The 18,412-nt window shown below is 36.4% G+C and overlaps 1 protein-coding gene and 1 non-coding gene across 2 annotated transcripts; both read right to left on the reverse strand.

Moving 5' to 3' along the window:
• Nucleotides 1–247: 247 nt before the first annotated feature.
• LOC115420110 (matrix remodeling-associated protein 8-like) lies at nucleotides 248–18,182 on the reverse strand. Its single transcript, XM_030135345.1, has 13 exons — nucleotides 18,039–18,182; nucleotides 14,234–14,343; nucleotides 12,906–12,932; nucleotides 12,502–12,807; nucleotides 11,175–11,276; nucleotides 10,945–11,078; nucleotides 10,655–10,834; nucleotides 7,927–8,068; nucleotides 2,384–2,542; nucleotides 2,279–2,303; nucleotides 1,206–1,291; nucleotides 1,054–1,125; nucleotides 248–962 (listed from the first exon to the last, which is right to left on the reverse strand). Exons 2-13 carry the CDS (start codon nucleotides 14,283–14,285, stop codon nucleotides 940–942), a joined length of 1,308 nt encoding a protein of 435 aa, XP_029991205.1. The 5' UTR covers nucleotides 14,286–14,343; nucleotides 18,039–18,182; the 3' UTR covers nucleotides 248–939.
• On the reverse strand, nucleotides 15,923–15,994 carry trnae-uuc (transfer RNA glutamic acid (anticodon UUC)). Its single transcript has one exon. It is a non-coding gene; the product is annotated as a tRNA-Glu (tRNA).
• Nucleotides 18,183–18,412: the final 230 nt, after the last annotated feature.

An 18,412-nucleotide genomic window follows, 5' to 3' on the forward strand; every position in this document is an offset into this window, starting at 1 on the left:
ATGTGTGACAAAATGTGTTCATCTATCTATATTATCGAATTGTTTCTATTACCTTATTTGCTGGAACAAAGCCACACCATTAGTTCCCCCATCTTTTTCCAGAAAGGCATAATGTCTGCTATGAAAATGTTTTTGTGGGAACAAGCAAACAAGAGTTTCTAATGCTTGCAAGGCTATTAAGAGTCTCATTAGTAAGATTTATTCACAACAAAATAACAAAATGGACAGACTCAGAGGGAGGAGAGAGGAAGTTGAAGCTAATGTATCATTCACAAACATTTCTCCACATTACGTACAGAAATAATTACATTTACTCTGAATACAAGATGCATTATTATTTCATCAAAAACAAAAACACCGCCTGAGCATTGAAATAAACCACATTTACATACATATTGCTTTATTTGTCAGTTATTACAGAGCTTAGCTCACAGAGTTAATTGTAGCTTACAACAGGAAGCAGCACACTGAGAGGACCACTTCCTTCAGTCCAGTCAGTTCAGCAAAAGGTGAAATATCTGAGTAAACAGAAAACAAAATACAAGGAAGTGTTATCAGGCTTTAATGCAAGGAATAATGATCAAGCTGTAATAACTGAATTATCATATTCACTTATTCACAAAGTGTAACAGTGAATTTTCATCCACTGCTAATGCAAGTCAAGCTTTGGTCAGGACTATCCTTTGGGTGGCGCCAAAAGTCCCAGTCCAGTCCCGTTGGTTTATTATGAACACAGAAAAACAAAATCAGTATTTCGACAGTTTCAGACCATGACTCCTCTGAGAGCTGTTGTGTGGCTGTTGAATAAAATGTCACAACAAAGCAGTAAGAATACATTGTTTTTTGTTTGTCATCTCTCCTGCCAAGACAGTTTAGTTTGGAGAGCAGCCTCTGGACCCGCCAGTGACTCCTGATTCATTTGTTCTTGTGGTTATTTCTTCACTTGCAAAACTTCTGCATCTCTGTGAACACAAAAATCGCACACAAAAAGAGGAAAAAGTTAAAAAACGTGAGATAATTCAAGAGAGACGACTCTGCACGTGTGAGTTTTACCTTTATCGAGATCGATGACTTTAGGTTGAGGGTTCATGTGGACCTTTTCTTTCAGTAGGTTGTTTTTGTAGTCTAAAATCACAGGGGACGCAGTTAACATACACACACAGACAAGAAACATGTCACAGCCTCTGCTCTTTCTATTAACTCACCGAATCTGGGCTCCTCTCGGGTGCAAACCTTCACCTCAGCAACATCCATCTCAAACTCCTCTGAGCTGCTCTGACTTCTGCTGGACCTTTCAGAGGGAGAAAAAAAAAAAAGCTGAATATGTGTGTTTAACTCATAAAGGCCCAAACAACCACTGGTGACCAAAATCATCGACGAATATAAAATGTTTGATAACTTCTAATTTACTTAACCTTTTAATCCATGTAAATAATTGGTGTAAAATGCAGTTTGTCATCTTTTCATGGTCATCAGATATGACCCATTTGGACGTTCAGAGGCTCCGCAGTCACCATGGAAACACCATCATCTTCTATAACACTGATTCACCAGTAAAACCAATGGAGTTGGATCAATGACAGTGGTTTTTGATGCTTGTTTTTATATTAATTTAATGATATATTTGGCTGAAAAAGTCACTTTTTTTCAGTTTACTCTGTTTTTGTGTAATACCTTTAAGTTTACTCTGAGCTTAATGAACATCTACATGATCAGTACGTTAATTATAGGGTAAAATACCTGATTTACACTGAAAAGTGTAAAACATAGAGGTTTATATTATAATAAATGGCGATAAATCACTTAAGGAAGGTTAAAAAGAGAGAAAAAATTCATTTAGGAGCTGCCATAAAAGTACCACCAGGTCTTTATGGGTTAAAATGTGCTAAAGTGATTAAATTGTGCTAAACAGATATAAAATTGCATAGAAAGAAAACACATCCAAGTCCTCTTCTTCAGTGGATGGAAACACTGGATTTATGTTCAGTTAATGATATATTTGCCGAAAAAAATTACTTTTTCTTCAGTTTTCTCTATTTCTGACATAATTTTATGAACATCTACATGATCAATGAATTGAATATAGAAAAATAGCTGATTTTTGCTTTTCCAAAAAAAGGCAAAATACAGAGGGTAATACTATAATAAATGATAAAGCAATTAGGAAAGGTTCAATGGAAAGAAAAATTCAGTTTTGTTTTTGCCACAGAAGTGCCACTGGGTCTATATGGGTTAAGGTAGCACAGTAATCATGTGTATGTGTGTTTACAGTACTCACCTCATGGATGACTGCGGGTAAAACTCTGAAACACATAAAAGATCAGATTTAGAATAACCCAATATCTAACAATGCACAATCAGACAGACATATTGCAGTTCAGACCTTTCGTTTTACGTCGACACGTGACAAGGACGATGATGAGGATAATGAAGGCCAGGAGGAGGAAAGAAGTAAGGACATAACCCAACGGCAGGAGAAAGTGGTGTCTCTGATCGGGCAGAATCACATTGATGACTCGTGTTGAGTCAGCCTTCGTGGAGTCTGAGTAACACAGAAATAACAACGGTCAGCATTTCATGTTAATCCAGTAATCATTGTTATACTTAAAAACAGACTATGTGTCATCATGAGGTTTACAAATGTTGTAAACAAAACCAGACCTAGAATACAACAGTCAGGGCTCACGCCTTATGAGTAACATAGAAGCAGTCTTTTGATTTAATAATAACTTTCACTTTATATCCTCAGAGCATCCTTCAGTGAAATCATTTTAATTCATACAGTGTGTCTCTCTGTATATGTGGAGTTTAAAAAGTAGAGTTAAGCCATAAAAACCCACAAAGTTGCCGGTGACCAAAAGCATCTACTCTAATGTTTAATACCTGTTGATCCACTAATCCTGTCAATCCATGTAAATAATTGGTGTAAAATGCAGTTTGTCATCTTTTCATGGTCATCAGATATGAGTCATTTGGACATTCAGAGGCTCTGTAGTTACCATGATAACACCGTCATCTTCAACAACATTGATTCCCCAGTAAAGCCCATGGAGTTGGATCAATGACAGTGGTTTTTGATGCTTGTTTTTATTTTCATTTAATGATATATTTTGCTGAAAAAGTCACTTTTTCTTCAGTTTTCTCTGTTTTTGTATAATACCTTTAAGTTTACTCTGAGCTTTAATGAACATCTACATGATCAGTAAATTAAATATAGGGTAAAGTACATGATTTACACTGAAAAATGCAAAACACAAAAGTTTTTATTATAATAAATGGTGATAAATCACATAAGAAATGTTAAAAAGAGTGGAAAAAATCATTTAGAAGCTGCCATAAAAGTACCACTGGGTCTTAATGGGTTAAAATGTGCTGAAGTAATTAAATTCTGCTAAATCGATATAAAATTGCATAAAAAGAAAATACATCCAAGTGGTCTTCTCATCCAATACCTAAATCCAGCCCTTTTGGTGTACAAGAGTCATAAAATTTATGTAAAATCCCCCGACTGTTTCATCAGTGCCAACACTTTGACATTTCTGGTTTTGTTTCAGAAACTGCTGGATCGATTATTGTAATATCCGTGTTCGCCTCAAACATCTTGAGTGAATCTTACTTGAAATAACCACAAACCTCCACAAATATTCCCATCAACCTAGTCAATATTAAATAATACAGCTATAAATACCACAATATAAACTTTATTATTATCATGTAATGTTAAATGGTTTGGCTTGGGTTAACACTTCCTCTACATGGTTATTTCCTCACAGTGGAAAACCTAAATATCATCATAAATATGTCCTATAATGAAAAGAAACTAAATATTCAATGTTTCACTGTAAAAGTAGGTGTAAAACCAGATGTAAAATGAAGGTATTTCTAGTTATTAACATTCACTGTCATGCTTTTATACATAATTTAACATCTGTTTTTAAGAATTTGTCTTGGATTTACACTGCAAAAATCTGAATCTTACCAAGTGTATTATTCTCATTTACTAGTCAAAATATCTCATCACACTTAAAATAAGACATAATCACCTACAGGGTGACTTGCAAGTGAGATAAAAGAACTTATTTTTAGACAATAAATCTAGAAAATCTTATTTCAAGAAATCTTACTGAGATAATTTTCACTTGTTCCATTGGCAGATTTTTTTGGTGAATTGAGCAAAAAAAATCTTGAATGAAGCAAAAAAAAAAAAAATCTGCCAATGGAACAAGTGAAAATTATCTTAGTAAGATTTATTGAAATAAGATTTTCAAGATCTATTGTCTAAAAATAAGTTCTCATATCTCACTGAAAAGTTACTGTTTAGTTGATTGTGTCTTATTTTAAGTGTGATGAGATATTTTGACTAGAAATGAGAAAAATACACTGGGTAAGATTTTGATTTTTGCAGGGTATTAACACACAAAAACTTCTACACAGTACATCTTTATTTCATATATATCTATATCTATATCTATATCTACAGGGTGTCCCATAAGTCTCCATGCATAGGAAAAATAAACGTTTCTTGACATAAACCATTTTTATTTATATAATATGCACTGTATGACTGCCATTTTGTCGGGAACACATTTCAATGCATGTCCTCCACTGCTGAAGAACTATAAAGAAGAAATATAAAGAAATACATGTTAGAACCATAGGTATTATGTCTCCTATGTATGGAGACTTATGGGACACCCTGTCTATCTATCTATCTATCTATCTATCTATCTATCTATTAAAAAAAATATATATATATATATATATATATATATATATATATATATATATATATATATATATATATATATATATTTTTTTTTTTTTTTTTTTTTTTTTTTTTAATTTATTTATTTTTCCCAGGGAAATCCATTGTTTTTTTTCCATGACAGGCTACATGCTAAGACTCTTATGTTTCTGCTCATGTGACATGTGTATTTGTTTTTGTACGGCTTTGAAAATAATTATTAGACCTCCAGTGATTTTTATGCAGAAATTCACCATAACGGCCCTTCAACATGATATTTTGATCTTCTCTTCTCAGACTATGAAGGGTCTCTAAATATTTTTTTTCCATCATCAGATGTTTTTCATTTCTGTTTGTTACTGAGCAAATTGTGTTTTTCGTTTTCCTGAATTTACGTACAGTTTATTTCTTTATTACATTTGTAGAGCAAATATTTCATGTTTATCAGATTTTTGCCTCACATCTGCACAAAAGAAAGCCCTGATGTCACTTCTTTGACAAATGTTTACTTTATCTCAGTGACTCAATAATGATTTCCAAAGCTGTGTGTGCTGTGTGTGTTATGCCATGTAAGCTCTACCACTTTACAAATTGTTTTATGTACTTTTCTACATGTAAGGACACCCTGGGTCATTTCCTGGCTGTAAAAAAAAAAAAAACGCTGAACACATTTTCAGGGGCAGTGAGAAATAATTAGCCGATCGGCATTAGGTGAGATGTGCGTTCTGCTGAGTGCTGAGAAGTAGAGGAGCGACGAAAGCCTGGTTTCATTTTTCTTCATTATAAAAGTGCAAAGCAAGAAACAGCTGCAGACCTCAGACTCAACATATCTGAGCCAAAATGAGATCCAGACTGAGAATCATGCTGTGATTTACTTTTCCTGGCAGTAAAACACAGAGAAGTAAAGAGAGGGAAGGACAGAGTGGGGTGAAGCAGACGACTAGAGCCAAGGGAGAGGAAAGGGACGGTGTGATGTTTCTCCAGAGGTTTGTCTCGTAAAATGAAGATAATACAGAAGACCTCGCCTGGTGAATCCTAAACACACACTTCCAGCATCTACACAGCTGCGTGTCTGCATTGCACATCATAACAGCATCCTCTTTAGCATAACAAATCCTCAAAACCTTTTATTTAGTTGTGAGTTATTTTTTTGTGACTCAGATGACAACATATGTGTTTGTGTTTAGACTGCCTTGTCCTCTCCCTTCCCAAACAGTGCTGACAAATGACTCTAATGGGATGAAGGGAGGGGTGACCTACATCTTATTCCCCAGTTTTCATTTGCAGACTCCTCACTCCTTTTTCCCTTCTGTTTATTTCTCTCTATCTGAGAAACATCCTCCCTCTGAGTCTTCTTCATCTATGTCTCCGTGTCAGTCAGTCCATCCAACCCATCCCCCCCTGTGTGGCCAGATGCTGCACAGATGAAGCCTACTTCCTGTTCTTGTCCATAAACTACCAAAAAGAGATGAAAGGCATAGAGAAAGGGAGAAATAGAATGGAAAAGAATGAAGGAAAGGTGGTGAAAGCAAACAAATCTGAGAATGTGGGACCCTCAAAGGAGGAAGACAGAGAGACGGTAGGGTAGAGGGAGGAAGAAGAAGGTGGGATGAAGGAAAAAAGGCCTGTAACTCCTCCAGAATGTCAGAAGAGAGCCAAAGCAAACAGGCCAGCAGACTGTCAGAGAGGGCAAAACAAGCCAAAGCAGATAAGGAATGAAATCCTGCAGTGGGCTACAAACGTCTAAAAGCCCAGAGGAGGAAATTGTAACATTGCTGCTCTGTTTAAGAAAGCTTGAGGTGAATAAATCAGTTATGCATCTTGTTTAACCAGCACAATTCCCATGGTGCAATCCTACTGTATTATTACAGCTAAGAGAGTGAAGGATAAATCGTGTGGGCAGAGCTAGACTTTAGTCCAAAGACTGTATTCAATAGATTCCACTATAATGAGAGCGGGCTTGGCACGCTCACTCACACAGACATACAAACAGTCACACAGATGGGCTTGGCCACAGGCATTCCAAATTTCTAAAGCTCTCTCAATGATTTTCCCACATTGATACATGTGCCATTATCGGCTTTGCTTCAGTTACCGACTGGAAACACACACATGCACCAGAAATGCTCTCATTCTCCAAGAATTTGAGGTAGGCAGCTGGCACAGCAGCGTGCCAATCCAACTCCCCCACCCTCTTCTTCTATCTTTTTATTTCCTCTTCTAATATGTGCTCAAAAAATGACCTTTTTAGGCAGAGGCTGAGAAAAGTAGCGGAGAGATTTACGCATGTGGTTAAAGACAAATGTGGACAATGCACTGAAGACAAAAACAGACACAGACAAAAGAAGCGATAAATACAGAGAGTGTGTTGAGTGTTTCCAAAATGATCAAATAGTGTAGAAAGGTGGGTTGAGAAGAAGGTGAAAGGCGATGAGGGCTGGGTGGGGGGGGGCTGTGTGGTTTAGGGGGGTCTGGCATTAGGAAAGCTGACTGTGCAAGAGAAGAATCTTTGGAGAAAGAAAAAGAAAACTTCAGAGAAAAGTGGGTTTCTTCCATCACGCCTCTCATTTCATGCTATGCTGCTCTGGTCTTTGGAGAATCTGAGGCAGAATGAGGACGTTAAGAAGGTAGGGAGGGAAAAAGTGAAGAAAAAAACAGATGTGTGTGTGGTGTTTTAATCTAATGATGCACTTAATAGTCCAAATGCACAAAGTTTTAAGACATCCCTCAGCTGAAGCTCCTGTAATGACCTATGATTAATTAATAATAATAATAATAATGGATTGGATTTATATAGCGCCTTTCTAGACACCCAAAGCGCTTTACATTATTGACCCATTATTCATTCGCGCTCACATTCGCCCTCTGGTGGTAGTAAACTACATCTGTAGCCACAGCTGCCCTGGGGCAGACTGACAGAAGCGTGGCTGCCATTTTGTGCCTACGGCACCTCCGACCACCACCGAACATTCATACACCAGTGTGGGTGGCACTGGAGGCAAGGAGGGTGAAGTGTCTTGCCCAAGGACACAACGGACTGACTAGGACAGAGCGGGATTCGAACCGCCAACCCTTCGGTTATTAGACGACCCGCTCTACCAACTGAGCCATGGCCGCCCCCCTAATTAAAACAAAGAGGAAAAAAAAAAAACTGTTTGTAGTTGGATGTGTGTTTGTGTTACCTTTGTCTTCGCTGGGCAGTGCTTTGGCTGGCTGGGTGGCCTGAATCACTGGGGGTTCCACTGTGACCTGGAACTGTCTCCTCTCATGCAGCCCACAGTAATGATGGTGGAGGTGGCAGGAATACAGCCCCTGGTCTGTGGGCTGGGGGTGGAAAACACAGTCAAACACTTGCATGTACTCGACACATGTCAATGATGGGAGGAACACTGGAAAAAATCAAAATCTTACCAGGTGTATTTTTCTCATTTCTGGTCAAAATATCTCATCACACTTAAAATAAGACATAATCACCTAAAGAGTAACTTTTCAGTAAGATATAAGAACTTATTTTTAGACAATAGATCTTGAAAATCTTATTTCAAGAAATCTTACCAAGATAATTTTCACTTGTTCCACTGTCAGATTTTTTGGCTTCATTCAAGATTTTTTTTTTTTTTTTGCTTAATTTAAGATTTTTTTTTTTTGCTTAATTCAAGCAAAAAAAAAAAAAAATCTGCAAAAAAAAAAAAAAAAAAAAAAAAAATCTGAAAATTATCTTGGTAAAATTTCTTGAAATAAGATTTTCAAGATCTGTTATCTAAAAATGAGTTCTTATATCTCACTGAAAAGTTACTCTTTAGGTGATTATGTCTTACTTTAAGTGTGATTAGATATTTTGACCAGAAATGAAAAAAAAAAAAACACTTGGTAAGATTTTGATTTTTTCCAGTGTAGATGTGTGGGGTACGACTGAATCCTGGATATGAAGGTTTTTAAAGGAGTTGTCAACCTCGCTTGGTGGCAATAGTCTGACTACATTTGTGTTTGAAGGGTATTTAGAATTTATTTAACCCTAAAATACTCAAACAGGTGCCATCAACTGCAGGCATCTACTGACCTGAAATATTTATTAACCTACCAATACATGTCAAAAATCCAGGTGAACTGCACTTTCACAGCTTTTCAGTGGCATCAGATATGTCATACAGTCACGGAAAAAAATCATTAGACCACCTCTTGTTTTCTTCAGTTCCTTGTTCATTTTAATGCCTGGTACAACTAAAGGTACATTTGTTTGGACAAATTGAATGATAGCAACAAAAATACCTCATAAGCGTTTAATTTCAGAGCTGATATCTATCCATTTTCCATGGTTTTCTTGATAATAACCAAAATCATTTAAGGTCTTACATCAATAGCTATGGCATTGTACTGCCAAAAACAGTGCTTTTAGGCATTCTATATTTTCTTTTCTGTCTGTTTTAGTCACATGATACACACAGGAGTTAGTATTCAATTACATAACCATTGTTTTTGGTGATTTTTGATGGTCTAATATTTTTTTCCACGCCTGTATTTGGATGTTTACAGGCTCTATTGTGTCGCCAATAAAATCCATAGTTTGACAAATGACAATGGTTATAGATGCACTTTTTACATTTAGTTAATGGTATATTTTTGTGGGGAAAAAAAATCCCTTTTTCTTCAGTTTTCTCTGTTCTAATATAATCATATTTGAATTTACTCTGAGCTTTTGTGAACATCTACATGATCCGTAAATTAAACAAAAGAAAATACCTAATTTTAACCGAATAATGTAGAGGATAAAATAATAACAGACATAGTGGAAAATTCATTTGGAAGTGACTGCAAAAATAGTTCTGATTTATTTCTAGTTTAATTACCAAACGGATGAAAGTCTATTTATTGTTTCACTGATTTTATGTTCATATTCATATGACTTTAAATAATTGCAGCTGTTTATGTACATAGTGCCAGATTTGTGTCTGTAATCGCTGTAACCAGAACTTGAAAAAATAAATTTCTTCATGCATTTCACTTCTTCTGCTCAAAGTGAAACCTTACATACATTACAGGAAAAAAAAAAACTCATTACTTTGGCCAAAGTTCTGTTTTCATTATAGTTGTTTGTCTGTCTGTCTGTCAGAAGGATTACACAAAAATTTTTATTAAATTTGTGTGTGTGTGTGTGTGTGTGTGGGGGGGGGGGGGGGGTTGGTGGGGTATGAAACAAGCCCATTCGATTTTAGGTTGGATCCAGGAAAAGAGGCTGATCCTATTTTTAGTGTATTTACAGAACACTGCCTACAACTATGCATTATTAAAGCCTTCAACGAGCATTGTCTCGAAATGCTTTTAATTATTAAAACACAAAACAAGAAAACATTTGCCTGTCAGCGGCTCCTTGTTGCAGATTGGAAAACTGTTGTTGTTGCTGGGCTATGGAGCCCCTCTGAGCCTGTATTTAACCTACATTCTCTGATTCATGAGCTGTAACAGAAACTATGGAACCCCCGAGAATTCCTTGGATTTATGTCTAATTTTTCTTCTTACAAACAGCACAGGAAGTAAGTTCTTTTGGAAACATGTTGTGTTTGTTTGCTGGTTTTTGTTATGGTACTGCTTAACATGAGAATGTTTATTGCTCAATTTGTTGCCAGCCTAATTTCCCACATGGAGCAATAAAGCGTGACTTGACAGGAGCTATTACTGATGAAAATTCCATGTGCTTTGGAGAAACACACTGCATACATAAACCCCACATACACTCCTTACACTGCCGTTAGCTGAAGGACATGGGCACACACACATTTATGACACCGGTGGGAAGTTTACCTCATTCCATGGCAGTATAATTTTAGCCTGTGACTTAAAACTGCCAGGCTCCTGCAGAGTTTTCTGTTCTTCTGTTAAGTTACACTCTTTGTACAAACACAAGACACACACCTGCAGGTCAGATATGCTAAGAGAGAAGTCTCCCTCTGCGAAGGCTTGATTGCTGATGTTCATCTTCCTCTGGAGGAACAGTGGACCGTAGCTTCTCTGCTCCCCAGAGGCGTACAGGTCCACCAGCCGGTCAGCACGATCATGATAAACTCCCTGAGACTGACGGTCCCAGTGGACGACCTGCAGGCCACGAAGGCAGGTATTAGATACAGGTTTCAACTTAAACTCATGCAAACTCATGAAAGTATTAAACTTAATATGAACTGGGATTTTCTGCAAATAAAGCCCACCTGCTGGTCCTCCTCCTCGTTGCTCCAGTCGGTCCACACACTCCGTCGGTTGATGCACGGCAGCACCACTGTGCTTCCAGCAAGCACCACATACACTGCCTTGTGTCCATCCCAGAAACGCTGCTCCTTACGACCTTAATGTGCACGATAAATAAAGTCTTGATGTCAGTGCAGCTCTGATATGTGTTTAAGATGATGTTGGCAGGTAAAGGTATGACAGTCGTACATACGTGATTTAGTGACGTTGAGCTGGACTCTGACGGTCTCATACAGGTGACAGTAGAGGTGATGGAGGTTACAAGAGTACAGACCCCGGTCATTCATGGTCACGTCTATCATCACATGCACAAACAAAAGTACCAACAAGATCACTCATAAAGATAATTATATTATATTACAACTAACATGTTTTTTGTGTAATATAAGACACTTTATATTTTGTATATTCTTGCTGTTTCTGGGTTTTCATTAATGTTACAATAGGTAAAAAGTAGTTGGTGAACATCATTTCACCTGAAATTTAAGTTACTTTATAGAAAAGAGTAACTGCATGAATGCAGTTATGAGCCAAATTAACTGGATTTAATAAAAATTAAGGCTAATTTAGAACTACCATTGACAGATATAAAAACTAGAGAAAGACTACAGCGGGCAATATAAGATGACCTAAAACAAAAAATTGTGTTGTGTGAAATCAGTCTCAATTCATGTTGTACAAGGATTCAATGGTTTTACACAATTTGAAACCTTCAATAAACATGAGTTTTATAGATCATATTTGTTTCCTTTTTATGCTTCTTTAAATTAAGGACCTTTGTTTTAACAGAGAAAATAAAACTAGTAAACTAAATAAAATGAAAGAAAATAAAACTACATACAGTATGCTCTCTAAAAGTAACTCAAGCTAAACTGAAATTAAAAAACAAACTGACAGACAAAAAAATAAACACTACTGAAATTTCCAAACTATAATAACATTTTAAAGCTTCTCCTTGTTTTACACTGGAAATAAGATGAGTAGTTTGTTGAATCCATAACATTTTTCAGTCTAATGTCAAAGTCATAAATGTTAAAGGAGTTCAACATGTCCACAAACACATGCGTATGCTCCAGTAACAAAAAGGGTTTCACTACAGCCTTTGTATTCAACTGTGCTCCTGTGAAATACAGTAAATTGATCCTAAAAGCAAATTAAAATGGATAAATGAGTTATTGCTGATGGATTACACGATACAAACATGTACGTTTGACAAGGAGGATGATCAGTGGTAAAAACATGATAAACATTTTATTACGTGTCTAGTTTTCTTGATTGTGTTTATCTTGTTTTTGCACTTCTTTTTTCCTGTGTGCCTATACTTTGCTGCTGTACACCTGGAATTTCCCCTTGTGGGACTAATAAAGGCATATCTTATTTTATCTTATCTTATCTTATCTTATCTTATCTTATCTTATCTTATCTTATCTTATCTTATCTTATCTTATAAACAAAGCCTGGACCAGTTCACAATATGACAGGCATGATGGTCCACAGTTGTGACCTCAGTGTGACTGTACCTTTGATGACCAGGGAGAAGTTTCCATCCTTGAAGGCTGTGGGGTTGAGGCCGACCCTGCCCATGTTGTAGGAGCTGTAGACTCTCTGGTCCCCTGCAGAAAACATGTCCACCACCCTCTCCATGGCGTAGTCTGGATAGGCCCGGTACAGGTCCCAGTGGAGCACCCGCTGTCTGTCCCTCACCCTGTCCCTGGTCCACACCATGCGTCCACTCACACACTGCAGCACCACCCTCGACCCAGCGGGGGCGCTCACATTGTAACCTGCTACCACTACACTGCTGCTGCTGTCAGACTGACCAGACACTGATGGACACAGAGGAGACAGACTTTACATGTCCACAAGAAAAATAAAAAATCAAATGGAAATTACAAATGCAGATGAACAAACATGCACAACACACCTGCAGCGACAAGACAGACCACAGGGACTAAAACAGAAGAAACAGGAACAGGCTGATTACTTCAACAGATCCTGACATTTGAGTACTTTTTAATGTCTATTTCGGGAGAAGGCTCAATAAACATCTACAGAAATGTGTCACATTAGTAAAATAACCCATCATAAATAACATTTTTCAGTGATATGTAGTTCAGAGTTGAGCAGCTGATGCTTTATTTCATTATTCTATCTAGTGACGCCTGATGCCTTTGACTCCTGACTCAGTGAAACTCATCTGTCAGGAATGTGTGAGTATGAGGCTGAGGTGGACAGGTCTGGCTTTAATATCAGTCGGAAAGTAACCAAGGAGCCAAATCATCTGCCTCAGCATCAGCCAAGCAAAAGAAAAAACATACTTTCACCTTTTAATCATCGTCTTTACTTATCATTATTTGAAGCCTAGAATAAAACAAATGTGTCAAACATACGGCCTGCAGGTCAAAACCGGCCCATCAAAGGGTCCAATCCAGCCTGTGGGATGAATTTGTTAAATGCAAAAATTACACTGAAGATATTAACTGTCAAGGGTGTGAAACTCATTATAGTTCAAGGGCCACATACAGTCAAGACCAGTAAAATACTATCATAATAACATAAATAATGACTTTAATTTTTTTTTCTCTTTGTTTTATTGTAAAAAAAAAAACAAAAAAAAGCAAAATCACATGAAAATGCATTGTAAAATTACAAACTATCCTTTCACAACAACAAATATGAACAAACTGAAATACCTTTTGGCAAGTAAGTGCAAAGTTACTGATATTATGCCTGATACTAAATGTTTCATGCCTTTATAGATCCACTGTGATCTGTAAGTTGTAATGCACATGTGTAAATGATAAACTGAGGCATACTGTTGTTAAAATTGGTCTTATTTTTCTGAGAAATTTCATGTTATTCATGATTCTTCATATTATTCACATTTTTTAAAGGATAGACTGCAGCTGTGAACATTTTGATCATGTAATTTTAATTGGTTCACTATTAAACGTAGAGAAAAGTTTGAAGTTGACATCATTTATGGGTTATTATGTTATTATTTTAGTTAAGATCATTTTGGGCTGTATGTGGCCCCTGAACTAAAATGAGTTAAACACCCCTGGAATAGAAGGGAATTAACATGATTTAAAGGCATTTAAAGGCTGTTTTATTTCTGGTGATGCTGTTATTGGTTGTTTTTGTATTAGCACTCTTCTCTCCTTTTTTTCTCTCTAGTTGTTTTGTTTTGTCAGATGCACAACCACCTGTATCTAATGGTAAACAATGCAGCACCAACTGGAGTCTACTCACTGTGAATCAGGAGGAAGGTCTGGAGGATAAAGTCCTCTCTGTCGGTCTTCATGGTGACAACTGAAAGGCTTAGAGGAAACTTGTCAAGGCTGGACACCTTTCAGACGGACCTGAGAGTAAGAAAACAGGCTGTGTTTACCCATCCGCAGCAGTAGACGGTCTCGGTTTGGTGAGGGTTTAGACTGTTGGAGAAAAATGCATTAGGCAGAGCCACGACAGAGCTTCGCAACAGAACCAAAACAAGACCAAACCGAACTGATCCCACCCGGGAAATGCAACCCGACACCGGCGGCCTGTGTCCCCTCCTCAAACACAACTCACATGAACTTATTACAGGGCAGCATCTCAGGGGAAACATTAGAAAGAACAGGCTGGAAGCTTTTTGTTTTAGAATGGGTTTTCTTTTGTTCTGAAATTCTGTGTCAGTTATTGTAACTTTTTTACTGTAACTAATTTCAGTAAAAAAAATTAAAAAAAATGTAGGTCAAGTTAACATCCTGATTTATTATTCACTTTAGTCCTGCCTAGGTCTTCTTTTATTATTGTTTCGATTATTTACATTGTCCTTTCATGCAGATTTTATCAATGAGAAGAGAAGAGAAGAGAAGAGAAGAGAAGAGAAGAGAAGAGAAGAGAAGAGAAGAGAAGAGAAGAGAAGAGAAGAGAAGAGAAGAGAATGCTTTTATTGTCCCACTATGGGGAAATCTGCATTTTGCAACAGCAAGACAGTACAGAACAAAATAAAGTGCACTCAGATCAAACAATAAATACAATAAAAGAGATTAGAGAAAAAAAATCCCTATCAATTATTTGCAGCATGCATGGGAAGAGTAGTTATGAATGACTGAATATATTAGAATGAGTAATAATCAGAGGATAGCAAGTTGTATATTGCACACAATAAACACAATAAAATTTTCCCTCTTATTATTTTTTGTCGTTTTTGTCCAGATATGCAGTTTCTTATCAGAATTAAAATTAAAATATTTTATATTTTTAAATATATTCTTGTGGATTAAACCCACAAAAATATAGGAAGAGCAAACATGTATATTAAATGGAGTACTTTTAACTTAAAGGATAAGGTAAGATTGTCATTTACTCTTATGTTATTCTCTTTTTAACAGAATAAATCCTTCTGTCATTGTCAAATTGCAGAAATCGCTAATTTATCTTTCATTACAAAGGACTATTAGCATATTATGTCTCCTTTTTGCCATAACATGCAACCACTAAAACTATATTGGTTGTATAATTATGTCTAACCAATTTACTGAAAGTCAATCATGTCACCAACCCTGCGCCTTTTCCAGCTCAGTAACGACCCCTGGTGGTTGATATGTTCCACAGTGGAATAGGGGAATGGGCTCCATGCACAGCCCCACTACTTCCTCAACTTCAGGTGGGTCCTTTGTTTCCTGTCTTTCATTATTGGACACACTGATTATTCCAGGTGTGTTTGCTACTTGTTGGGACAACTGATTGATTAGACACACCTGGATTAATCAATGTGTCCAATAATGAAAGACAGGAAACAAAGGAACCACCAGAAGTAGTGAGGTTGTGCATAGAGTCCACTGGATGTTCTATGACTGAAGTATTTCTGTATCTTGTTAGTAAATCCGTCCCGTTTTTTCTTTGGCATGACGTAAGACTGAAATATCGCTTCTTGTGTTTGAAAACATATCCTTCCCATACCGGGAGTCGAACCCGGGCCGCCTGGGTGAAAACCAGGAATCCTAACCGCTAGACCATATGGGACTGACATATAAACCGAAGACGTCTTCAACAACAAACAAAGAAAACTACTAATGCACAGGTGTCAAATATGCGGCCCGGGGGCCAAATCCGGCCCACCAAAGAGTTCAATCCGGCCCCTGGGATGAATTTGTGAAATGCAAAAATTACACTGAAGATATTAACAGTCAAGGATGTTAAAATCATTTTAGGTCATTTCAGTCTAAAAATGATCAGACCAGTAAAAAACTATCATAATAACCTATAAATAATCAAAACTGTAAATATGTCTCTTTGTTTTAGTGTAAAAAAAAAAAAAAGTAAAATTACACAAATGTTTACATTTACAGACTAGCCTTTTATAATTTAAAGTGTGAAAAACCTGAAATTTCTAAAGAGAAGTATGTGGAATTTTAATAATATTCTACCTGTTATTTAATGTTCTGTGTATTTGTAAATCCAGTGTGATCTCTAAATTGTGGTGCACATCTATAAATGATAAACTAAGGTGTAAAGTTTTTAACATTGCACTTTTTTTACTTAAGAATGTTGAGGTTGCTCATGTTTGTTCATGTGAAGTTTGAGTACAATTCCTAGATGTAAACATTTTCATTATGGAATTTTTCTTTTTTCACTCAAACGTTATTATTCTGTTATTTATTTATTTTACTGGTCTGGCCCACTTTAGATCATATTAGGCTGAATGTGGCCCCTGAACTAAAATGAGTTTGACACCCCTGTACTAATGGATTATATATATATATATATATATATATATATATATATATATATATATATATATATATATATATATATATTTTTTTTTTTTTTTTTTTGTTTGTTTTGTTTTGTTTTTTTGTTTTTGTTTTTTTTTTTTTGTTTTGTTTTGTTTTGTTTTGTTTTGCATTTAAATAATAAGCCTATATATTTGCTATCAGACTGCAATATCAGGCATTCTTTTATTAACCTGTGTTTAATCCTCCGGCGTTACTAGCCGTGGTTCAGCACTCCGTTTAAATAGGGTCCTGACCTCTTGTGTCTGAACTGGGGTCTTACCCTCACGAACTAACCCGAAGAGGTACTACTCAGCTGAACTTATTTTGGAACACTCGCCTGTCTTCTAACTACCTTTAATCCCAACCTCTGCCCCGCTAACCCTGGTACCAGAACTGCCAGGAGAAACCCACTCTGTGGTCAGTAATAATACCAGTCCAGTTGGTTTTTGGTAGCTGTTCCACATGGATTAGTGCACTTGTTACATGACAGGTAATAATTTAAAAGCCAGGAAAACAGGCTTTCGGGACATAAAATAGTAGGTGGATAAAGGCCAAGATACCTTTGACACCTTTGATGTTATGCACACAATAAACCTAATGTTTTACATTCCCCAACATATTATGCCACACAGGGAAATAACTCAAGGAGAATTTAGAATTTACTTTTTATAAATTTATTGTAGGCAATTTTAGCAAAGCAAAGCATATACATAAATCATCAATCAATTAATCCCTAATAAAATCATTAAACTGAACTTCTAAAACCATAAATCAATATCCTGATTATTAAACCTAAACTGTCCTCAATTTTCCTTACTTCAACGCAATCCCTGTTGTAATCTCTCAACCCACAGTTCAGCCTTGTGAAAATGTCCCTAATTGTTGCCTCGCTTGATGTCCTCAAGGGGAAGAAAAACATAAAAATAAAATGGTGTTGAAAGTCTCTTTTCTTCAATCCAAAATTGAAAGAAAATCAAAATTGGAAAAGTTCTCAAATGAAAATAATTATTTCTCTAACCCGAGTATTAATCGGAAAAAGTTACAAAACCGGAGTATTCGGATAAAAATCAAAAATTAAAACTTAATCAATATCAAAAACGTAAATAGGAAAAAGTCAAGAAGTTAGAGAAATTGAATAAATGTAGAAAAATCAAAAACCAAATTTAATCTAATTACTGTAAAAAGTCAAAAGGTAAAAATTAATTTAATTTGCAAAGACAACCTCAACAGCTTGATCAGGGCTGCCGAGTTTTACCAAAAGGTGGTAAAAGCTCTTAAAATACAATTCTTGCCTTTAAGAGTCTTTGGTCCTTTGTCATCTGAAGAAATAGGTCTTTGCTTTTAAAAGTTCGATCCGTCGATGCAAAGTTATTCTATCAGATGAACCTCCAGCATTATTTGAGAAGTAAGATTAACTCCGAAGCCAATCTGCCATGCTCCTTTCGGGTCTCAAAAGAGCATCGCTCAGAGTTATCTTCTCTACGTTTTACAACGTAGGGCACGCAACTTCTTAGAGCGTCTCGCACTTCTGAAAATGCTATAATAGCGGTTCTGGTTTTTAACCAAACTCTAGGCATTACCTCATTGATGCCTAGACAGTTGACTTCATTGATAGATGAGTAATGTCTAAATGCCTCTGGCAGAACTTCCCTTTTTTACCGGTCTT

This window comes from Sphaeramia orbicularis, chromosome 5 (assembly GCF_902148855.1).
Source record: "Sphaeramia orbicularis chromosome 5, fSphaOr1.1, whole genome shotgun sequence".
Lineage (NCBI taxonomy): Eukaryota > Metazoa > Chordata > Actinopteri > Kurtiformes > Apogonidae > Sphaeramia > Sphaeramia orbicularis.

Excerpts from the sequence above, each read along its gene's own strand:
- LOC115420110 (XM_030135345.1), bottom strand. The coding sequence starts at position 14,285 with ATGAAGACCGACAGAGAGGACTTTATCCTCCAGACCTTCCTCCTGATT. Across the intron at positions 11,079-11,174 it reads GCTCAACGTCACTAAATCAC|GTCGTAAGGAGCAGCGTTTC; the intron begins GTATGTACGACT and ends GTGCACATTAAG. Across the intron at positions 2,304-2,383 it reads GTGTCGACGTAAAACGAAAG|AGTTTTACCCGCAGTCATCC; the intron begins GTCTGAACTGCA and ends TATGTGTTTCAG.